The following is a 24,809-nucleotide window of genomic DNA, read 5'->3' as shown; positions in this document are numbered from 1 at the left end:
TTCCTCACCATCCACCCAAAAGCTCCACCTGCCTGGCACTGAGTTGGGAGCACGTGTTTTCCTCATGGCGGTTCATGCTGATGTTAATCTGGTGGAAAATCCAGCTAATGTTTCCTTTTTTCCCTGATTTCTATGCAGGAAGACCCTGTGCCCAACGGTCTCCGCGCACTTCCAGTGTTTTATGCTGCTACCATAGCTATTAATGTGTTTTCCATCATGTACACGGGAGCACCAGGTGAGTGAACCGTCCGTGGGAGGCAAGGGAGGGAGGCTTCCCGCAGTGATGCTCTGCCAGCGTGCTGTCAGGTAGCTGTCGACACCGCACGATTATCTCCTACATTAGGAGTTAACAAGGGCAAGAGTAAATCATACACCTCCCCACATGCTTCCATTTGTGTATGTGTTTTTGTGACTCCCTCCTGATCACTCGGGTTAGTGGGGAAGAGCACAGCTACAAAAAAAACCCCTCTTTAGAGGAAGGGGAAATACTGAGCTGCCAGCTTCGGCTTCGTAAATCTGAGCATGTGTTGAGCTCTCAAAGGCATTCTAGATACGTGCATCAAGGAGGGAAGGTTCAGAGCAGGCAGTAAGAGCAGGTAGGCTGTTTGCGCTCAGTCTAACGCTATAGCTCCACTGCAATCAGCAGAGTCACTGTTCTGGCAGATCTGGCGCAGAGCCTATTAATTAAATTTACTTCCTTATTTCCCTTCAATGCCAAGAAGCCCCAAGCCTGTTTCTGCATGGAAGGCATCTTCTTTCTTGGGTGTTGTGTTTTCATTGCAACTCAGTAGAAGGAAATAATACATGTAATTTTCAGGACTTTATTTATGGTTTTGTATATTTGTATATTTTATGTCCATTTATATGTTTGTGTTTATTTATATTTGTGTTTATATTTGAACTTACATTTTTGTATTTATGTTTGTATATTTATATTCACACATTTTATGTTTATTTGCATGTATATGTTTATATGTAACTTTACTTAAGCAGTGTACATTTAAACATGCACTTGCAGCAAAAGAGTTCAGAAAAAAGATGTTCAATGCTCTCAACTACTTTATTGAAGACTCTGGTCATTAAATGTTATCTTTAGATTAGATTATTGCCCCAGAGCCATGAATGAATTGCCCCGGGCAATTGAAGAGAGACTCCTGAACATGCCCCTGAATTAAGAAAGCAGGCTTAGAAAGTGACCTTTTTTTGCATAGAAATTTGTTTTCTCTAAAACCTGACACACTAGATGTACTAGATTAATGCAGTCAGTAGACTCTACTTCATAGCATAGCATTACTGAAATTAATAAAAAGCTTGAGAAGTTCCCAATTTGAGGGTAACATAACTCAACTATTCCTTTTTCTTAAGTCTAATTGGCTACATATCCGAGATGTTCCACAGTAAATCAGCTGTATAACCAACATCTCCTCATTGGTTGTACTGCAGAAGTAGGTCAGGCACTCTACAGTGACTCATTAAGCAAAATAAATGAAATAAGAATCTTAATGTCCCTTCTGTTTCAGCTTAGCAGTCTCTAAAGTGCATGAATAAAAAGGTGGGACTCTGTTTTTGATACTCAGGAAATACGTATTTACTCTCCAAGGCCTCTGTCCTGGCAACATTTACTCACAAGGATGAATTAATCACGTAGGTTTCAAGATAGGTGTGCATATACAGGTTCGAGGGATCAGAGTCCAAGCTCTTTCTTTCTTAAGGGTCTGATCATTTAATTGAACAAGCAGAAGGAACTCTGTTGGAGGGATACTTACAGGAACACAAGTTAGTGACACAATTGTGCATTGCAGCACTGAAACCTCAGCTCTCGAGTGCTACATTAAGCTATTATCATAAGCTGATAATGGCTTAGATTAAGCTAAGCATCAGGCTTTATTGACCAGAGATAAGGTCAGGTAAATACTTACCCTAATGGGCAACATGGTTTAACATGCATTTGTGTATAAAATCACTGCAAACTTGTTTTAGCAGCCCCGATGTGAGAGTTTTACCCCTGACTTCTTTGGAAATAAGGTCACAGTGGGGTAACAGAGAATTGGAAGACTAAACCTGCAAATGTTTGCATGTCAACTAGACCTTTAAATACTGCACTAACTGATATATATGTTAAAAATGATCAGCTCATTCATGTTGGTTTTGAATACACTGTGAACACAGGCTTTTCTGCAACAGACTGCTCTTCCACTGCCTGAGATAAGTAAGTCATGTTAATTTACGGTTTACTTGGGTTTTATTTCTTTGTCTTCACAGTACTGGGACTGGTGCTGCCAATGTGGGCCATTGCTCTAATATCAGTTGGCGTATCCTTAGTATTTGCCGTCTTAGTCTGGATTTTTGTGTGCCCCTGGATGAAGAGAAAAATAGAAAGTAAGTAGTTGCTTGATGAAATGTGAGTGATGTAAATTCATGGAATATTTCATTTCAGAGCTGGAAGTGCCCTTGAGAGGTCACCTAGTCCAGTCCCCACCCACAGGCAGGATGTGCTTAAACTATTCCTCATGTATTTGTGTAACCTGCTCTTAAAAACCTGCAGTGGTGGAAATTCAGAACCTTGTTAGGCAATCCATTGCAGTGCTCACTTCTTCTAGAGTCTAGCAGAAACAGGAAAATAAATCCTGGAATATAATCTGGTTTATATTTTATTAAGGAAACATGAAAGAGGAAAAATCTCGCAGAATGATTATCTTTAAGTAACTTCTTTACAGTAAGTTGGGCTGATCACAGCTTTTAGCTTTACAGTTTTGCTTGTTTGCTTGTTTAGCTTCTTGTTGCTACTCTCAGCAAATGTAGTGTTTAAAATGCAGAGAAGAGTTTCAGATTTCATTAATAAATGAGCAGCTTGGTGTTTTACTTCAGTTACCTACTTCGCTGAATTTTGTAGGAAGAAACAAAGATGCTCTAGAATTTTCTCAGATGAATTTAGTAAAGATAAGTGTTGGAAATAAAGAAAGAAAGTGTATGAAACGGAGCCAGGTTATTGTATTCACGTTGATCTATGCCGTTCATGTGAACAGTGGAAACATAAGCAGCAAGACGGATAGGTTGGGTTTAAAATTACAGTACTCTTATTTCCTTAGGCCGGTTAAAGAAAGATGCTGCACTGTCAAGGATATCAGATGAAAGTCTTGATAAAGTTCAAGATGAAGAAACGCCAGTCTTTAAAGAGCTTCCTGGTGCCAAAGCATCTGACGAGAGCACGATTCCCCTTACTGGCTCAGTAACAGAAGCTGCTGGGGCATCAGATACTATTGCAAATGGAAACCATCCACGTGTACCATATGGTAAGAAACTAAGACAACACAGAGGGTTTATTTTCTCTGTGTTTCGATAGGGTTTCTTAACTGCAAGTAGGTCTCTGTCGTAAATGGTAAGTTAGTGTTTGGGATTTCCAGCTCTAATCCCTCTTCAGCACTTGTTGGGAAAGATGCTCATTTACAAGTGACATTTTCTGGAGAGGACTTAGAAACAATTACATTTTGTTTGGGTGTATTTCAATTTTAGAAACAGCTGAAAACAAAAATTACTTTCCTTTTTGCTTTCCTTTGTATCCTTAATGGTGTTTCCATCCTTTTAAGCAGTGGAAAAATACAGAGAACACAAATTGCTGATGTATGAAGGTTAAATTCAGCATAAAGATGATTAGCATACTACCACAGGAGATGAAAAGATTTGGGCTTTAGTTGACAAACGTATGACCGTTTGGAGCGTGTCCACTAGAAAAATCTCACGCATTGTTTTCTGAACGTATATTTATAAGAAGTAGGCCTGTGTGCATAAAGCTCTTTTTGTTCTCCCATGTGTTGGGATCGCACCCCCCCCACTTAGTGGTCTGCTGACTTTGATATCACTTTGCTAACATCTACACAGCCCTGTAATTTGGTTAATAAATGCCTAAGATATTTAACTGATTCTTACAAAATCAAATAAGTCATGACATGAAGCCCTTTGAGTGTGTGCTTCCAGTTTAAAAATAGCTAAAACCAATTCTGAATGTTGCACAGTGGAAATCCGGGAAGTCAGGAAATGAAAAAGACAGTTTCTTCAGAAATATTGCCTTAGCTGTGACGTGTGTCCTACAGTGTACGCTAACGTTAAATGTATACAGTGGGAATAACTATCATCATGTTCACAGAAATAAGATATACAAAATGTTGTAATAGCTGAGGAAGTATTTTTGCAGAACATGAACTTTTTTGCTTTCTGGTTTTTTTAGTTATTTTTTAAAGTTATGTAAATGTCTCTTAAACATAGGTACTTTTGAAAGGTGACCTCATATTCAGCATGAAATTACAGTAAACCACCTTTCCCAAAATCCTTATTATGCCTATTCAATGTAGACAAAACCTCAGAAAAAGTAGAGCTTATTTTACAAGACAGGAATTTTATAGAAATTACTTTTTTAAAAAACCTGAGGATTTAACCATCAGGTATCCCCTTTGAATAGCCAATCCCAAGTGACTTGCTGCAGGTCATGCAGCATGTCTAGGGGAGACCCAACGCTGGAACAAAGCTCTTTTTGCACAGAAGATGAGAGAGTTTATTTTGCAGTGAATTGAATCTTGGCTTATTCACTGCAAACACTGCAAACTGACCTTCTTTGTCCTGTGCTCTCGGATCGCTGCTGTTTTATTGTCTCATGAAGTGGGAGGGAGGGGGCTTCTCTATTACATTTCATAGAAATAAAAACTCTAAGTCTCTGCCTTTTTAGGAAGGGCATTTTCGATGACGCACACCTCGGTGAAATCACCTGTTTCCAATGGCACATTCAGCTTTGATGGCCAGATGAGGAGCGACGGCCATGTTTATCACACAGTGCACAAGGACTCAGGTTTATACAAAGACTTGCTCCACAAAATACACCTGGACAGGGCCACCGATGAGAGGCCCGCTCAAGAAAACAACTACAAACTGTTACGACGCAACAACAGTTATACTTGTTACACAGCTGCTATTTGTGGCATGCCCGTGCATTCCTCCTTTAAGGCAGCAGATACGTCAACTCCAGAGGACAGTGAGAAGTTAGTGGGCGACACTGTTTCCTACTCCAAGAAGCGAGTTCGCTATGACAGCTACTCCAGCTATTGCAACGCAGTGGCCGAGGCAGAGATCGAGGCGGAGGAAGGTGGGGTGGAAATGAAGTTGGCCTCTGAACTCACAGATCCTAACCGGCCCCCAGTTGATCCCGTGGAAGAGGATAAGGAAGAGAAAGACACGTCTCAGGTCCATCTACTTTTCCACTTCCTCCAGATCTTAACAGCCTGCTTTGGATCCTTTGCCCATGGAGGTAATGATGTCAGGTAAGAGGATGAGATCTCACAAACCAGCAATTTTATGGTTTAAGTGCTTGGAGCAAGGTTGCCAGCTTGGCCGGTCGGAAAGCGTATTCATTTCTGCAGGCAGATGATCAACAGGGCTGTGGTTTGCAAAGCTTGTGACACTGATGTCCCCGGTGCTTTCCAGGAGTTGGGCTGCTCAGTCTGTGGTTTATTTTCTTCTCAATGGTAACATCCTTTTTATTCGCTGCTAAATAATTGTGCAGTAATTAGTTTAATTCAGGTGTAATATTGGCAAGCTTTGAGGCACTGAGACTCCCTGTGGCATCCCAACCACTGCAAAAGCAAACAGGACAGTCCCAGCCCCGCAGAGTTCACAGCCCGTTTTAACTGCAAGATCGGAGACCGTCAGCAAATGAGAGGTTTAGACTATTTTTGTCATTAGATGAATTTCATCTCTTGTCACACTGTGAAAAGAGGTGTGTGAAGAATGTCTTCATTTTGATTGCTGCAGCCCTTATAGACTTCCCTTTGTTGAATCTTTTGCTTGGAGTTTTCCAGGGGTCTAGGACCGTGTGAGGCAGTGTATCACTAAATAGCCTAGAAAATCTAACTAGCCCTAACAAGTTCATAAACTGCACATACAACTTCTCCAGCTGCCACAGTTCTCTTACCAAAATAAAGGGAGCTACCCCCGAGGGGCCCTGGGCGTGTTCCCGTGCCCCATGCGGAGAGGGGACATGGGCTATGGCTCATCTCCTAGTGCTCATTTAAGAAGCTTCCCATCTCCCAGCATAGTTCTGGTATGCAGTACTCCCCAGCAGGAGTTTTATCTGGAGCTGCTATCACCGTTGAGTTGCTCCTTGAGTTTGGAAGAAGCCAGTGAGTTCATCCTTCAGTCATTTGGCTTAAGTGTCTCTGTCCTTAAATCCCATGGCATTAACATCATTTCCCAGGAATAAAGGAAAAGGATCATCCTCCAGGAGTCTTTCTCTCACATTCATATTGACTCAGCTGAAAAAATCTCGAAGTTGGTCTCAGAAATGTTTATCTGCACCTCTTTGCCCTCCATCGTCTGGTCAGAACCCTGCGAAATAGTGTCTCTTCACTCACTTGTTTGCCAACTTCTTTCCCTTTGAAGGCTCAGCTCTGTTTTATTCCACCAAGAACAAGACTTTTGACTGAAGGACGTAGGATGTAGGCTCAGGATGGAGCCTACATCCTTATACCTTCCTCCTCTGCACTCACATTGCTTCATCTGCCGGGCCCTATTGCACCTTACCATCTCGGTGGCACATGGCTGAAGGGCAGTTTGGGTGGTTTTGCTCTGTCCCTGGCAACATTGCATATTTTTCCTTTAGGATTTGGCTGGACTGGGCCTGGAGCAATCCACTTGGTATTTAGTAGGCACTCTTTCTTCTATCGTGATAAGGTCCCCGAGAAATCCACTCGGAAACTGCTTGTCGAAGCAGCATTCCTTACTTGGGTTGTAGCTGGGGCTGTACTGAGTCCCCTTCCCACTGAGCCCTCGCCGTGTTAGCCGTGCCCTGCTGGTGTCAGTTTCAGCATTTGCAGCGGGGCTTTGCAGCGTTCATAACTTTCATAGCCCTCCTTAGGCATCTGGGGCAAACGCTGTCCCACTCAGCAAGGAGAACGGTTATTGCTCCTACTCTTGTCAGCCACCCGATTTAACTTGCAGCTCATCTTGAAAACACTTACAAACATGTCTTTTCCCTCCCTGTCCATCCAGTGTTCTGGGAATTCGGAATAGGGTGTTCTGAAGAGCCTTCTTGTCCTCGGTCTTGTTATTACTCCCTTCGTATCTGCAGGGATCTGGCTCTGGGAAGGAGTCCAGGGTCCCTCATCCTCTGGATCGGAGGGCAGCAGTGCAACTTTCTTTCCTCTCGGATGGTCTCCATTGATCAGGACCTCTGCTCTGAGCACAATGGGCAAGAGCAAAGACCCATGGAGGCCGGTACCCATGCTCTGCAAGTGACCAGCAGCAAGTGTCGAGGGGAACGTAGGAAAAAGGACAAACGCCACTATTTCTTGTGATATACCCTGGGAAATACCATTGCAGAAAGTTCACAGCCTACCACAGTAGTTGCCCCTGCTGCTTTATTCCCTGTAGGTGATGCCTATACATACTCCTCAGGGACTCACATGTTTATGCAACCATTACTTGCCTTTTCTGTAGGAGGCAAGGGTAGTAGAGTTTGTTAAAGTGATCTGTAAGGATGCAGTCAGTTCAGAAATCAAATTTGGTGCTGATAGGAGCTGGACAGGATGAAAGACAAGGTTTAGACTCTGTGCAGTATGCTTTGTTGCATCTTACAGCTGAATTCCCCCAGAATTCTGCATTTGGACTGGCTTGTTGTCTTGGCAATATTCTTTCCTGAAAATTCGTATTTTTAAGTGTTTTGCAGATCTCTACTTCTGCCAGTGATCCTACCAAATTTGCCAGCAAGCATGTGTTTTTATTAAATGCTCTTTATTCCAAAATCTCTTCTTAAGCTGAATTCATGTAATTGCAAAACTAAAGAGCAAGTTAGCTTCATTTCATCAAAGCTGGTAGAAATGCAAGATGGTCATGGGTGTAGGACTGGATAGGAACCCATCCTTGCAATTGTACTGAGTTCCAGCTAAGCAATAAAAATTAAAGAATCCTTTGTATGCCAAAAAGGTTGAGTAGATAAAACGCTCTAGGAATGCATATATCTATCTTGTGGATTATGTACCAGAGACATTTTGCCAGTCTTTGTCTAGCAGAGCAGAAGACTTCTTACTGGGCTCTTGGCTCCCCCGCATGTTGCATAAAGATCTGCAGAGCTCAAAAGGCAGTGCATTGTTTTACGAATAATGCAGCAGAACCTAGCTAGTAGCACCGCTTTCTGTCCACATTTCTGTAAGAAAGCAAGCCTTGGCAATCCATCTTCCACAGAAGGCTGCTATCTTTTCATCTCCCTCCTTTGTTCACTTTCCTTCTCATTTTAGGTGCTGCTGTCAAGCTCCTTCTCTATTTTTTTTCTCAGCCTTGAATCCTGTTGTTAAAATCCCGCTTTCCTCTGCATTTGGTTTTAAGCTCCTCACTCATATATTTAGGGCAGCATCTCCATTGTCCACACCTTTTTCTTTGGACTTGTCTCCTACATTTTCCTTCCCCATCCTGGAACTCACTCTCGTCCCATGTTTTCTATTCATTTTCCATCAGGCTGTTTGCTGCTATTCCTTGAAGGGACAGGAGCTGATAAGATGAGTGAAGAGAGGAAAATTAAAAGCTAATATAAAAATTAAAAACTGCAGGTAGTTAAATGATTGACCTGTTTTAGAGCATATTTAAGCATGAGGCGTACGGTATGGACTGAACCATGATGCAGCTCAGAAACACTTTATGGAGCAGAAGTGCCTCATATAGTTTGGATAGCACTTTAGTGGGCAAAAAAATCATATGGAGATCTCCCTTGTTTCATTGTCCAGGCTTTCCCCCTGGACCTGGAAGAGTTAAATCAGTATTTTGCCTTCGACTGCAGAACTAACTCATAATAAGGGTAGCTAGACCCCAGTTTCTTCCAAGATGATGCTTTTTAGCATCATAATGATACCAGCTGTCTTTGCTGTAGGAGCTGATGTTTGTGGCACTCAGGGCTCGTGTTTAGGCTGACATCAGCAGGGATCCTGGCTGGGGCAGTTGTGTTAAAAGAAACAGGGAGTCATGGCAACTCCTTATTTGGGTGACTGTTTTGTTCAGACCAGCCCCTTCTGCCCCCCTGCCGCAGAGCTTATATGCGCTGTGTCAAGGATGCTGGAGCCCTTCCAGGGCTGGGACTAACTGAGCCGGGCCGAGACCCTTGTGACACCATCGTGCACATGGGCTGAATGAAATCTAAAGAATTTAAAATCCCGACTGAATGTGTTGGGACAGAACCGCTGAAAAAAAAATGTTGTTGTTGAACTTAATTAGCGGCGCCAAGTGAGCAGGTCCCACTGGCTCAGCACCCGAGCACAAAGGGAGCACGTCAGGTCATTGCAAGGGCAACAGGAGAATAAAAAGGGCAGGATGGAAAAAAAGGCCCGGGCCAGGAGCGTGACACAAGGAGAACTGCCAGCTTCCTAAATGCTTGTTCATAGCCAGCTTTCCTGGGAGGCTGGGCTCTGTTGGCCGGCAGGGATTATATGCACCTATGATTGAGTTGGACTGAGCTTATTTTCTGTAAATACAGGTTGGTTCAGCAGGAATCGTGATGATCCGGAGCTCAGCGCAACAGCCACAGCAGCCTACCTGTATAAATGCAGGTGGCGGGAGAGCTGCGGAAGCTGTAGGGTTTATGCTGCATTTCAAAGTCTGGAAGCATGTCTGAATTAACTAGTTCCCAAAAATGAGGGCAGTTGGACAGGCTGTTTTGGAAATGGCTAGAGAGGACTGCTAACCCCATAGCTATCTCCTGTGCTCAGCACAACCGTGGCTGTGGCTGCTTTGCTACTGGGTTGGGAATGAGAAAGCTAAGAGCAAACGGTGCGCTGGTCCCACAGCCCATCCAAGCAAACGGGAAGATGCTTTTGTTGACTCAAGCAACCTCTGGAGCTCGTTATTCCTTGAATTCTTGCAGTCGAAGTGGGATGATCCATTGGAAATATGCTGTAGGTCAACGTGAGGTTTGCTGACTAAAATCTGCTGTTTATGCTGTGAAAAAAGCCTGAGCCTTGTGCTCCTGCACACCTGTCTGTGCATGTGTTTGGTCTTTTATTGTACAGATTCCTTCTCCTATAAACGGGCAGCCTCTTCTGTCCCTTCCTACCTGCCCCCTCCACCTCAGGCCATCATCCCTGCTGTCACAGGAGAAACCCCAGGGATGGCAGAAGGAGCTGTGTGCCCTGGCTTGTGTGAGCAGGCATCTACCCTGGGCTCATGGATTCCAGCCGCGGAGGAAAGTGGTTTATTATCATGACGGCGGCAGGAGCCGTGATGCTCCAGCTGAACAGGGTGACTGCAGACCATGCCCCTCGCCCGTGTCTGTGCGTGCCAAGGTGCAGGCGGTACTGAGGTTTAGCTGGTACATGCTGTAGGGAGAAGAAACCTGCTTGCAGACGTTTCACGGTTGCGTGGGGGATCTCGGTTTTGCTGAGTTCCTGCTGCATAAATTAGTTAGAGCAGCCACATTCAAACAAATTTCACATGGAGGACTTCAGGACTACCCTTGCATATTCATACTTAGCTATTATAGGAAAAAGGGGTCATTCGTGTTAGAGTCTGCAGGTGATGCCATATAGATTTATGGCACAAGCTTGACAAAGAATGGCTCTCATTATCCAAATGGCTCTCTTATTATCCAAGGCTACCTTACTGAAGACAGGATTTAAAACTATTTCAGAGCTATAGTAAAAATGTTCAGTATTTTTTATATATTTCTACACATTCTCTCAGTAGTTTTAGGGAAACTGAACTGCTACCAGATAGGGAATTCATTGTTAAACAAAGCAATGCAAGTGAAACTAGGAAATGCCTGCTTGCCCAAAATAGAGGGAGAGGAAACTTCTCCTTTCACCTCCCTACAGACCTAAAACTGGAGTTTTAGGTCAGAACACACAAACAGCAGTGGGACTCACCTTTTCCCCTCTTCCTAAAGTAAATGCAATGGGATTAAAGGAGAGAAGGGCCAGAACATCTCACTGCACACAGAGAGCTTAGTGGGATTCAGTCTCCTGGCTAAATAAGGAGCCTAAAGGAGCTATAATAAGGCTGGATTACAAAATGAGTATTTCTTATTTCCTCCCTGAGAGCTGCAGTCAAGATCACTTAGAATATTTAGGAAGCTAATCTGTCCATTACGATAACTGAGAGCAGCTTGAAATCTGATTTCTTCCCTTTTTAATAACAGTCCGTCCTGAAAGTGCAGCCTGTGTCCTGAGTAGATATGAATCTTCACTTCTGTCCTTAATTGTGCAGGTACGTGGTATCTCTGTTGTGCCACGCAGGCAAGCCAGAGAAGAGCAGCAAGAAACAGGGGGCTCCGGTGGGCACAAGAATCCCTCCCCATCCTGCTGTGAGCAGGGCCCGCGACCGGGCTTGCTGGGGGAAGGCTGATGCTGGTGGGCAAGGGGGAGGATGGACCCAACCCTCCAGGGTCCAGGGAGTTGGGGTTTCAGGGCCAGCATTTACAGTACACAGCAATGAGCTGCGGGAGAAATAGGTAGCCTTCCTGACTCATCAATGCACCCAAAGGTTGCACTTCACAGGGCACAGCTGTGACACACTTTTATTGGGCTATGGTATACGCAGTATTTCAAAACTGTCCGATTATTTGAACTAGGATAAAACTCTCTCGATAATCTGAGATCTCTGGAGGTTAGGACATATTTTTTTCCTGTTGGTACATACAGGAGTATCTTCCTTGCACCCTTACTTAACTGGGTGATGTCTCCAGGCATAACTGCAGCATATTCAGAAATACCATCCCACTTATTTTCCCAGTGGAAAGTTTGTTTGTGAAATCCTGGTTTGGGAAATAGTCAAATGACTGGGGATTTTGTAATTATATTTGTAATATTGGAAGCCTAATATAGATTTCTCCAATGGCTATTTTGCTCGTCATTCAGTTTTAATCAGTGATAATGTATGTGTTAAGCTTCTTTCACTCAGCTAGAAAAAGTGGCTAAAACACAATCTGCTTTTTCAGGTAGCAGAGAAGCAAAGCATGGTCATCAAGTAGTCTGAAGATTGTGGATTATAACATAAAGCTTATTCAGAGCGTAGCACTCAAATACAATTAGATTTTCTTTTTGAGCAACTCACTACTCCCCTCAAAGAAGAAGTAGCGAGGTAATAGCAATGTTGCTAGTTCGTAAAATATTATGACAAGCTTGATGGGATTTGGTGATAGAGCATTCAGCTGATGGCATCCTTCCATTACTGAAAAAAAACCCTTAAATTTTACTAAAAAAAAAAAAATAAAAAAGGTTGTAGTCCTTGTTCCTCCAGAGAAGGGCCTGGACTTGTGACCCAGAGGTACCTAAAAATCTCTGCTTGAGTGTGTGTGTGCAGGGGAAACTGTAATTTCTAAGCCTGTCTCATGATAGCTGAATGTGGGGGTTTTTTGTGTCAGTAATACTATCTGTCTCACAGGGGAGAGGAGAAGCCAACTCTATTTATAGTTCAGATTCACTGTCAAATGCTGTCTTTCACAACAGCTTTATAAATGGCGCAGGACAGATTCTCAGCTGGCACAAGCAAGCAGAAAAAGAGAAGTTGTGCCAATTCACGTTAGTCAAGAGAGCTAGCAAAATCATCATGAGAGTCAGACAACGCTTCAGAAACACTCAGCAGCAATTTGCTGAACCACTGTGACACACGTCTACAAGTACGAGCATTACTGTAGATGGCATTTAATCCTGTATCATGCCTCCAGGGAAGGCAAACAGCCCCTACGCACCGCCCCTGCTGCAGAAAGTCCTGTGCCCTGCGAGTAACCAGGGCCAGAGGAGCCTGGCAGAGATGGTGAGAGATACTGGATGTGAAGAATACACTTCACGACAGGTAGACTCAGGAGGTAGGGTTCTTAGGCCATAATGTTTTATAAATGCATCCTAAAATTAACTCGCAATGGCCATCCGCTTGTCCTCAGTGGAAAAATGCGTATTAGGTGTACAAAACTAAATACCACGGAGTAGCTTATCTTGGCTTTTAAACCCTATAGCTAAATAATACGGTAACAGCCTCGAAAGCACTTCAGTTACGTAGGAACCTAATGGCAGTTTTACATGCAGATCGATGTGGTTCAGAGCCCCTGGGTGATCATCTCAGGCTTTTTTCTTCTCCCTCTAAACTGCCACGAATAAGACTTGGAGCTCCAGCACAAAGGAGAGTTAGTTAAGGCAAGTAAAAGAGCTGTGTGGGAGAGTAAGAGAAAATAACTTCTTGAAAATAGACTTGTGAAATGAGTCTTAGCCAAATGCATGGAAGATTTGAGGTCTGCTTTCCTGCTAGTCATGTCTTGAGTCAAATGAGATAGAACCGTTGGGAAATATTGTGAAAGCCGCATCCCAGTCTAGCCAGTGTCCTCGTGGTTCATCTGCTTAGTCACGCAGCTGTAGGAGACATCTGTTAACCGCAGGTCTCAAAGCAAAGTGTCTTATCTAACAACGCCTTTTTTTGATGTGTTGTTTCTCTCTTACTCTCCTGTTGGGACTGGTTGTCTTCTACAGATGTACTCTTCCTAGTCCCAAAGATGGTTGATTGCACATGCTCATGGTAATGTCTCGAAGCTGATGTATGCAGTACCAAGATCCTACTCTTTGCAGTTTGTGAGTCAGATGCATTCACTGTGAGCTTTTGGCAGTTTTGTGGTGGGACAGGCCTAATGGCTTCTTCTAGAGCTGTTCTCCATTGGCACAGGAAGCATTGATACCAAAAGCCCCTGGGACTGGACCTACTGAACAAATCCAGAAGCCAAAGGAGCCCTCTGAAGAGCCGTGATGGTGGTAGATGGGAGCCACTGGCTGCACACCACTGCTGGCCACTGGTAGCCACTTGCAGGTATTCAGGCTGGGAGACGCTGTTGTCCCTAGGAGCTGAACATTTAAGTCACGTTGGATGTGATTTACAGGGAGAGGAGAAATGTCTCTTCGGTATAGATAACCAGTGGTGCAGATACCCACAAATGAAAATGCAGTTAATTACCTTTTTGCCTTTCCAAGCATATATGGATGCAGTGCTTCTCTGCTTTCTTTTCCTACAGGGAAGGTATCAGAAGTGCTGCCTCTGTGGGCACCAGTGTCATCTCTTCTGATCTGTTGGGCAGCATCAGCCACTCGGATCCTCTGAGGCTGAGCATAAGTCAGCAGAGTTTTGCCTTGCCTTCCATTGCCACAAATAAGAAAATAACCTTTTCTTTGAGGATTAAGCTTAGTTGATTCACAGAAGTGTAGCATTTGCAAATAATTAAAACTGGATTTTGGTACAAAAGAGCATAGTTTGCTGCTGTACTTTTTGAAGCCTTTTCTGTCTTCCCATTTACATTAGGACTGACAAATATCCATCCATAATCTCTTCAGAACAGTCAGGAATCGGTGCCTGGGCTCGTTCCAAATGTACCTGTTATTTTCATGTCCCCATGTCATACAGTACTATAAAGGGATGATCAGTTTTCCCTTTATTCATCTGATCAATGTTTTAGTTGCCTTTATCCATCCTTCCGCATCCATCAGTTGAAGGTACAGTGAAGGTACCTTTCTTTTTATATGCACGATAAGGCATTTAAATGTGCAAGTAATTTAATCCACACCTGAAAACACTGGCAAAGAAGTTGCAGGTCGACTTAAAAATATTAGAAATGCTTCGATCAAGAATCTCTTCTTTCTTGAAGGTAAAATAATTCTTGCATGTAGGCACTAAGGACTTTTCACATATCGTCCTTTCACTCACGCAAAAACTCAACAAATCAAATGCATACTCAGGCACAGTATCAGACCAGAATTTTAAAGTATTTTTGCTAGTGGAAATCACTCTTTATTTTAAGTGTATTTAGTTCTTCATCGTACTACCCAGTGTCTTCAAACCCACTGGATTTTATTATCCATGTTAGCTCACTCTAACTTATTTCCAGCATCTTTCTCAAAATCCGTAAGAATTATTTATTCCTTTTTATATCAAAGAGCATTTTTAAGTATTTTCATTTGCTTCGCAGCTTGAATGTCGTTGTGTGTGTTTACAAGGGAAAATTCCTTCCTAGCTACTTCGCTCCAGGACCGCTTCTCAGGGTTCAGAGGTCGATTTCTCAAGGACCAGAAGAAAGAAGGAGGGTCTCGTGTTGCTTAGGTGCACCGAGCTTTGCAATGCTGAGGACCCTCGTCTCTTGGTGATTAGCGCTCAGCCCCTAGCACCTCATATCTGGTAAAGATGGGATTGAAGTAAATTATTAACTGTCGGTTACGGTGGCTTGGTTTGCACAACATTTGACGTTAAAACTGGCCCTTACTCCATCTGTGTGCTTTGGAGCGAGACCAGGAACTAAATTTAGCTGGTCCTGGCTGCAGGGCGAGCATAGCTGTCGGTCCTGCCTGTGGCACTCGCCGCAACCCGCTCTCCTTATCGGTTTACAAAGAGGGGAGCTTCCTGTTGGGTTTCAGACTTTTTGAATGACATTGGACAGGTTTGCTCTGCTCTTCTCATGATTATTTAGACGTAAGTGCAGCGCTGCCTTGCTTCTTATGCTTTTTTGGCTGTGGATAAATGGTGCTCAGCAGGGCAAACAGCTACTCAGTTTAGCAAAAGAGCTGCAAAAAAAAAAAGGGATGTCGAAGTTCTTATGTGCTTTTTAGTATTTAAGCCTCTAAAGTAACTGATACCAGCTTTCAAGTTTTTCTTCTAACTCTGATGTCTAGAAACTTGATGCTTTTTTAAAATAAAGAGAGTCAGAAGTCTCACTCCAGGCACTGGAGACTCCAGCCACCAGTATCAGGTGACCTGCATTAGGAGTGGGGACTTCAGTGTTGCTGACTTTCAGTGTTTTTCTAAATAGCAGCAGCAGGGTAGCAAAAAGGGCTTACGCCAGCTCTGTGTCACCAAGGAGTCCTCTCTGATCCAGTCCAACTAGCTCTACAACGCGTTTGAAGAGGACTAAGTCACCTTCCCGCCTGCATTCTGATCGTATCTCCAAACGTTACAGGTTGTCAGACTAGATTATATTTGTATCTTCTTGTCTGCAATGCTAATTTTGTTCATTAATTTCCCTCTTTGACAAAAAGAGGGAAAAAGAGCTAATGTAATACTTGAATTTTAAAGATGCAGAGTTCTTGAATTGGTAAATTTTGAGATAATTTCAGCACAGTACTGAAAATACTGGGTTTTGTTCTGGAACAGACATAATGAGGTATTACCAACTGACATTTCAGGAAACGATTTGTAAAAGAGAAATTCCTTTCAGCATTCGCTATAGTTATCAGTGATGAAGTGACAACTGAAAAAGCAACATGATCAGAGTCCCTTGTTGCAGCCTTTCCAAGCGAGAAAGGGTGTTGCCCATAGGGTCAAGTCAAAGCAATGCTGCACGCACAATGAAGAAAAATCACGCAGAAAATAAAAGACTTCTTTCAAGGCAATTATCTGCATTTTTATAACTCGGGCGATGTTTTTCTGTTTCTCCAGCAATGCAATCGGTCCCCTCGTCGCGCTCTGGCTTATCTATGAGCAAGGTGGTGTAATGCAAGAAGCGTCGACTCCCGTCTGGCTGCTGTTTTATGGAGGTGTTGGGATCTGTGTGGGTCTCTGGGTCTGGGGTAGAAGAGTTATCCAGACCATGGGTAAAGACCTCACTCCAATCACACCATCAAGGTAGGTGCACAGTTGTCATTACGGTTGTGTGAACTTTGTGTGTGAACCAACCTGAGAAATTGCTGCTCCAGTATTTTGTTTGTAATGCAGTTTGCTGGATTTGCTGTGTTTTGATTTTAATGATAACCCGACTTCAACTTCTCCATCCTTCTAAAAAATGAAAGGAAAAAAAACGAGGAAAAAGAGAGAAAGAAAGAAAAAGAATGAGAAAGAAAGAGAGAAAAGAAAAAAGATAACCCTGTAAACTAATACTGAATGCGTTTGAGGCGTAGAGGTCTACGCTGAACAAAGTCTTCTGCTAATTAACATGGCAGAAGGTGCATTTGGAAATGGCAAGATTACAGTGGCGTTCCCAGTGTGCTTCAGACTATTAAAACCTTGTGTATTTATTACAGTAATTATCGTCCTTAAGGCATACTCGACCTCTGCTGGTGCTTAACCGAATTACTAGTTAGGCATGATTCACTACAGCGTAGGGTAGTAAAAGTCCCTGACGCAATGAGCCATGCAGCTGGGTTACTACAGATGACTAGCCTGTGCCGTTCCCATTATTCAGCCCTTCCTTGTTCTCTTAACTTATTCCTATGACAAAAATCAGTCGGAGATAAAACAGTCGAAAGAAGAAACGGGTAAGACTTTGGCACGCTGCACGGTATCAGTCCGAGCTGATGCAAAGAGTGATTGTGAAGTGTTTTCTTATGCTTCCCGCAGTGGATTCACTATTGAGTTGGCTTCGGCGTTCACAGTTGTGGTAGCTTCCAATGTTGGACTTCCTGTCAGTACTACACACTGCAAGGTATGCCTTTGCCCAGCGACTGCAGTCAAGGCAGTCTGGACTATTCATCTTAAAATTGCGCTGCTCGAGCCAGCGGATAATGGCACGGTGAGGGGAAAACAGCCGCTCACGGAGGACAGTCAGGCGGAGGTGCGTCAGCGCGTCTCAGTCGTGCCAGCGACATTGGAAAATAATCAGGCTTCCAAAAAATGCATTGGAGTTGTCACAGTAAAGTTGCTGCAATCAGGCACAGTGTGAACTCCATAGCTGTGGTTAAAGAAAAACAGCACTGATGAAAACGTGACCTCAATTTTAAAGCAAACGATTACAAGGAAGAACCTGTTTTCCTCCGATGGTGCCATTTGAACCTGGTTGGGTAGCATTTCTCCCTTGTTCAGAGGCTGCGCACCATTCATCATTTATACTTCACTTTCTTGATAAGTGCATTGCATGGGATTTCCTGCATATAACTCTTTTACTACAGGTTTTCCATCTGTCTTTTTTTTTTTATTTCTTCACAGTGGATTTTGCATTGAAGTAATGTGTGCGCTAACGGTACTTGTAGCCTCAAATGTGGGTATTCCAATAAGCTCCACCCATTGCAAGGTATTGGAGTTTGCAGTGATCACATCAGTAAATCACATCACTAGGACAAACCATAACAAAATACAAGAGATACCAATTGTTGCAGATTGCCTTCGCTATGCGATGCACCATGCAGACAGCCATCGCAAAATAACAAGGACCGCTTTTAAAGCCGGTACGGCTAAGCAAAGTCAGTGTTATAAGTAATTGCACAAAAGTCTGGAATGTCTTTCACCTTTACGTGATCGTATTGAACTAATATAGACATATTAAAGTAATGTAGACTCGTAGTTTGTGTGATCCTGGTTACATGTATTTTAGAGCCATGTGTATGAAAAACACTGCGACATCATTAAGCTAATATTTTAATGTGTCTCTTCTTTTAAACCAACTTGTCCTCACTTTTGTGCATTATAACAGAGAATCTGGCCATTGTAATCAGTTCTTTGAACAAGGTTGTTGGCTTTTTTTTTTTAAAAAAAAGACCAGTTTGAAGTATAGATATAGGCTGGGTAATGAGCAGAATTTAATTGTGGCTGTGTGAGAAGACATTTATATTGCTTGTAGGCAACAGGAGCATGTGGACATTTACACTGCTGGAAGAACATAGTGGGAATTTGGAATTTTGTTACCCAGGAAATTCCAGAGTCAAATATCCCGGCTTTCTTTTCATTGCTTCCCCATGGACTCCCAAGCTCTTGGACATGCAGAGCTCTCTGTATCCCTCACCCTCTGGCAGGGCGTGGGGAAGCCCCTCCAATATCAGAGATCCCAGAGCAGCAAAGCCCCTCTGCTTCGGGACGTACCACCAAGCCCTACAAAAGCCAGATCCTATAGGATTTGCTGCTGCACACTGGGGACCTTGGAGCCCTTCTAGTTCTGGACGGGGCTAGGGCAGGCAGGTTTTTGGGGCTAACTGCTCCATGGCATGGCAGGCGGGCTGGCAAGAAGCCAGGCATCCTTGCCTGTGACGTTGACCTGGTTTCCATTGAAAGAGTCAATGAAATCCACATATCCTGCAAAACGCCCCAAGTTGGTTCAATTGGCCTTTTTCTAGTGAAAACCATTTCTTCAGAAAGCCTTTCTCTATTGCAAAATCATTTCTTTCTTCTTCTGTAGAGCTCTTTGAGAAGCAGCCAAGACTGAGCTGCTCTGAAAGGCTGTTCAGATTTCCTGGCGTTGGCCGAACTCTGGTTCCTCTGAATCAAGCAGGGAGGGGAAAAATAATAACGTGATCCACTTCTAAAAATGCTAGCCTGAAACCACCTCCCTTTAAGCTGACTGGTATATCAAATGCATGATGAAGAATTTGCCAGGGAGAATAATACAGCTTTGATTATCCCAGTTGCATGCCTGAAGCACTTCTAGCCAACCGTCGTAAAAGAGAAAATACACTTTGGTGCAGACAAATAGACCGAATTTTAAAAGAAAATGGCTTGGAAGCCATAAGCTAATGAGAGGGCAGCATTAGGAGGTATTCATTGACTCAACACAGTTAAAAGCTTGGTCTTTTCTAACTGCAGAGCAAAATAATTCTTTTTAAAAAATACTTCCATAAAAGCAGTTAATGTGGTTAGTCTGTGTCTGCTCCCTGTAGTTTGCTGTATCTCGTTAGGTGGATCACTCTTAATGGGAAGATCCACTTCACAATAGGATTAGGCTGTTCCAGGATGTCACATTATTATAACTGACTCTGTGTTTCAGGAAAATGAGATGCTGAGTTGAAAGATCCTAAGTGATCAGCACAAGATAAAGAAAACACTTGTAACAGATGTATTCCTTGTTTTCTTCGAGGGCCCACTGAAGGAATAAAAGAACTATTATATATCATTTAGTCCATGGGAAAATGCCTCTCTGAAAGTGCTGTCAGCCATTGAGACAGAAATGCCTTCTTAAAAATCAGCAGAAAAATTATTTTGCCCTAGAAATCAAAAAGAAAACGGGTTCAAGGTGAGCCTAGTCCTAAGCTTCTAGCATCAAGGAGTGGGAATTATTCTTTTCCCCAGCATTTGCTCCGCAGCAAAATAGCATTTGCTAAAGTGGGAGGCCGACCGAAGGGGTGTCAGTCAACTGAATGTGCAGCAACTAGATAAACCAATGGCAAAGAAGGAGCAGCATGAAACACTTCAGGTGGAGGGAGACCTTTTTGAGGTGAAACAATAGACTATAATGAAAAATTGAGACCAAGTATGAAGGGAAGCTCTGAGCAGCAGTTTTCAGGTCTTGGAGCAGATGTGGTGGCAAACTGGAGGTAGCAGGAAGAAAAGCATTAGCTTCTGAGAAGGATTTGTCAAGCCCTCTCAGATCAGGAGTTGCATTCAATCCTAAATAGAGGCTTTGGTCTACATGAGGTAGCCACCGCCCCATATGCCTGTCCTAAATCTACAGCCCAGCAGCTTTTCCATGCTTGGTGCCTGCTGAGAGCCTGAACTGCACCTTCGTCCTTGCCATGAGTCAAAGGGGAGAGGCAAGTCCCTCTGAAAGCCTCCAAGTCAAGAGGGCCTGAGGGAAAGACCTAACCTTCTGAGCCTCCAAAGGAATTTGCGAGTCTGAACACAGTAGCCACATTGCTCTGCCTGCACCCATTCAACCTCCCTTGGGATTTAGCACTGAAAAGCCGGTGTGGTATCAATGCATACCTTGCCTTTCTGCTGCCCAGGTAGGCAAATGATCATACTGAATCTTACACATAGTGCCTGTTATTTATTCTAAGATATGAGATGTAGAAATAAACAGGCATTTCTCAGCTGTAACAGACTGAACGTGTTCACATATGGATAAAATTAGAGTGCAGGAGTTAAATGTTTTTTCTGTGCAAAAGCGACTTTGTTGAGGTCATACCATCAGCTCCGTTTTGCTATTATGATTCTGGGGTTTTGAAAAATATTCTCTGTGTTGCTATGATGGAATTATCATGTTCTGTGTGTTATTATGATATGCCATTGCACAGGAACAAGAGAGCCACAAGCATTTCCATAATGCTTTAAGCAGAGCATACTGAAGGCAAACTGCACTGGTTTCAAACCGATCTCAAAGTAGATATCATCTGAAATTCTGCAGATGGTGTAGTGTCCCTACACCCAAGTTTTAGCTACTCTCTTAACCTCTAGTCCATCAAAATCACTATTAATAAACTAAACTTTAATAATGTTTAAAACAGATTACCAATGCCATCATTGCTGATACCTTTTAAATTTCAGGAAGGACTCGGAGATTATCGTACGTAGACTGCAGGCTCGCTCAATAAGCAATGCTTCTTGTTGCAAGCATGACAGACAGATGCAAATGTAAAGGATGTGCAAAATGTAAAGCAGAGCCTAACAGCTGAGCTGCTGAAAAACCAAACGCTGTTTCCTCCGGTTAATGCTTTGATATAGTCAGGAGTGTGGGGTTCCTCTTAGCTAGGCACCTCCTAAATACAGAATAGCATATTGTCCACTCAAGGGGTATTCAGATTAAATGTTATCTAACAGATTTCCTTATTGGATCAAGCTTTAGACCGAGGCCTTTTCAGTCCTAGAATATCAAACTTAGTTTTCCCTTGTTCTGTCACAGGCACTTTTGAGAGTCTTATTTCCCTAGAGTTACAGGGTCTTCCACAAATAACTCTTTTCTCCAAAAAGAAGCGTTAAGCAGTAGTTAGAAGTTAAATAGGTGTTAATGAAAGATGCAGATTCAATATCCCCATCCTGTCTCTCCCTGCTTCCCTGTCCTCCCAGCATTTATCATTTTCCTGGCTCCGCACATGGGGAGCAGCCCATCTTCTGATCTATAGGCAGGGACTGATACTCCCATTAAGACAACAAGCAGGGAAGAGGAGGCAGGGATGGCATTTCAGGGAGCACAAGCCCAGCTGTGTCTTGGAGTTTCCTTTCCTTGAAAACAGAATATTCCTTTCACATTTCTTGCTGCTTTATCATATGCTTTGAATAGCCTTGCCCTGATTTACACGTTTTGGTTAACGGCACAGAGGGCCACTTCCAGGGCAGAAAGAAAATGCAGCGTTTCTGAAGTTCTTGCATCATTTTTCACTGGAAATGCTTTTCTCAGTCCAGTTCTTTCTTAAAAAATAATATGCTGGGTTTATACTCGAACTTATTAGCTGAAAATACATTTGAAGGAAGAACAGGTTGTAGCTTTGCCCATGCTGCAGTGTGTTTTGTCTTCAAAAACACTGACCTACCCAGCTGCCCTGGTAGCAGTGCCTTCGAAGGGTATTTTGGTGGTTTATCCATTCCCCACCTGAAGCCGGACTGCTTGATGTCTGTGCAGTTTGCATGCCCCATAGCATCAGGCTGATGTCTTTGTCTGCAGGGAGCATTTTAGCTCTGGATGCTTTGCTTGGCTGGGTGGTCCAGAAGGGCTGGTTTTCCTTGGAGGGCTTGGACTGATGAGTTTGATGTAGGGCAGCTGTGCTGGGTCTAACCTTGCGCTGTCTGTCTGCCCCTTGCCAAGTTACCATCGCTGTTACAGGGTGGGCTCAGCTGCTTACATTGCCATTGCTGTCCTGTTTATAGCCCACAGTATTAAATATATAGGTGCTGTTCGGAGTCAGCTCCATATGCCAGGCTACAAGCTGCAGAGGTTCAGCAGCTGCTGTGTGAACAGGCAGGACATCCCAAACCAGCAAGGGGACAGGCAGGTGGGATGGGAACCATACTAGCTATCCCGACCTGCCCCATGCCACACTCTCCGGCAGAGCTTTAAAAACAACTTTCCCAGTGTTTTTGTGATTTAGACTGCAGTCTGGCCAGACTCGGTGGACGCTTGCCCCCTCCCCTACAGATTGAGTCAGGCGCTGGGCGGCTGGAGGGCTGCCTCAGTTGCACTCATGGCTAATCTGGGCAGAGAAAAACCCACAAACGTTTTTATTCTCCTGTGGCTGACCCAGAGACCCATGAAAAACAGGAGATCATTGAAAAATAAAGGTTAAAGGACCCTGAAATTGTTGCCCTCCTGCCACCCCACCAGAACAGAGCCATCGTCATCATCAGGGGCTCCTTTATCTCAGAGCATCGCTTGGTATCAGCTGACTGGCATTGGTGTGGCCGTGGGCATGTTACGGGCGCTCGGACCTACCCCTCACCTCTTGTCCCCGCTCTCTTCCCCGCACTCCCAAGGTCGGCTCCGTGGTGGCCGTCGGCTGGATCCGCTCCAAGAAAGCCGTTGACTGGCGCCTTTTCCGCAACATCTTCCTGGCGTGGTTTGTGACTGTGCCGGTGGCCGGCTTGTTCAGCGCCGGGGTGATGGCACTGCTGATGTACGGGATCCTGCCTTACGTCTGAAGAGCCGCCTCCGCTGGGAAAAGGGGAAACGGCCAAGCTACTACCGAGGGGAGAAGCGTTCCCGTGAAAGAACCAGTCGGAGAGGATCCATCTTCCATATCTAACTTCTTATCTACTGTACATAACAATGTGTCATATTGGTGACATGGTGATGTGGTGCCATTTCTTATATATTAAAGAAATATATATGCATATAGTAGGTAACAATACCTAAGTTATATTATCAGCGGGGTGAAAATAATTGCCTAGAATTTAATATTTAGTAAAATTTGTACATAGTGTATCATTTTGGTGGCAATTTTTTAATCTTTTGAAGAAGAGTATGGATTAGGAAATGTTTCTTGTCCATTTGATATAAGAAGAAGCGAGGTACAGGACTGCATAACACATGAATTTTTTTTAAAGCTATTAAGATACTGGAACAAAATAAAATGTGCAGAAGTGCTTTTCATAAAATAACTTTGTTCATATCATATTGATCTTTGTGTATCACAGCGTGATGGTTATGGCTGTGTAAATACTTACAAACAGTAACTTTAAATGGTGCATTTCCCTTATATATTTTGGATAAGAAAGTTTAGGAAGTACCAAAGAAGCAGGGGAATAGCTTGCCGATATTATGCTGTTGTCTACATGTGTGGGCACGTGTTGTGTTTCCCCACCTCTAATTCAATGTTGTTTTCACCAAGCTCCTGCCAGCGAGGCTGGGACAGTACTGTTCATGTCTTAATGTAACTTTAAAAAAAAAAAAAAAGCACACAAAAAAGTTAGTTCTTGTTACTTAGTAGGCAGACCACAGTTCTCCACATTAGCTGATAGTAGACTGACTTCATTTTGTGGGTTGAATTTGAAGTATCTCACTGCTCACCTTCTACCTTTCCCCTTCAAGTCTCAGCTCCCGGTTGCCCTGCTATCAATTCCAGCGGGAGGACCATCAGTCTCCCCTTTTTCTGTCCATCCAGCCACAACCACACCCTCTCAGGTACAGGAGCAGGACCGCAGGGTGCGTGGCACCCCCATGTACAGAAGTGAAGGGCAGCAGCGGGTAGGAGATGGGCTTAGCCCCGTTTTTGTGGTTGAAGGTATGGGCGCCCGTGCGAGTGCTGATCTGCGCAGGGGCTGGTGTGAGGAGCACGGCGAGGATGCAAGCAGATGCTGGGTCCCCCCCGGCAAGTCCCATCCCTGCCGTGCTGCCGACCGCAAGGAGGGGACGGGAACCTGGCCCTGTGTGGATAGAGGTTGCCTGGTAACCAGCATTTGGGATGAGACTTTTTTCATGGCAGCTCAGGGGGAAATGGCTAGCTACATTCCCTGCACGGCTTTGGAAAGCACATTTGGGTGAAGGTTACTGTTCCATGGGTGGGAGGCAAAGGGCAAGGGGTGCTCGGAGGAGGTTGGGAATCTATTACTGTTTAAATGCTGCTAAAATTTTGATAAAACGTTCTTGGTACTCCATTGTGACTTTTCCATTGGTCATTCATACTAAATTTATAATAAAAAGATAAACGGCCCCTATCACTGCCTCTTGTGTTTTTCGAGCATTACTCAGCTGT

At 43.7% G+C, this 24,809-nt stretch overlaps 1 protein-coding gene across 3 annotated transcripts in view; it reads left to right on the top strand.

Moving 5' to 3' along the window:
* Positions 1-24,763, top strand: part of SLC20A2 (solute carrier family 20 member 2) — a 58,778-nt gene extending 34,015 nt beyond the window's left edge. For all 3 annotated transcript variants that reach the window (XM_075500753.1, XM_075500754.1, XM_075500755.1), the window contains exons 5-11: positions 139-235; positions 2,263-2,379; positions 3,090-3,293; positions 4,721-5,309; positions 16,426-16,611; positions 17,323-17,407; positions 23,092-24,763. In XM_075500753.1, the coding sequence (XP_075356868.1) occupies positions 139-235; positions 2,263-2,379; positions 3,090-3,293; positions 4,721-5,309; positions 16,426-16,611; positions 17,323-17,407; positions 23,092-23,256 (1,443 nt within the window). In that variant the 3' untranslated portion in view covers positions 23,257-24,763. The remainder of the gene's footprint in view (positions 1-138; positions 236-2,262; positions 2,380-3,089; positions 3,294-4,720; positions 5,310-16,425; positions 16,612-17,322; positions 17,408-23,091) is intronic.
* The last annotated feature ends 46 nt before the right edge of the window (positions 24,764-24,809 follow it).

This window comes from Mycteria americana, chromosome 4 (genome assembly GCF_035582795.1).
Source record: "Mycteria americana isolate JAX WOST 10 ecotype Jacksonville Zoo and Gardens chromosome 4, USCA_MyAme_1.0, whole genome shotgun sequence".
Classification (NCBI taxonomy): Eukaryota; Metazoa; Chordata; class Aves; order Ciconiiformes; family Ciconiidae; genus Mycteria; species Mycteria americana.
Note: the sequence above shows the minus strand (reverse complement) of the source record. Positions and strands in the feature narration are given on the sequence as shown.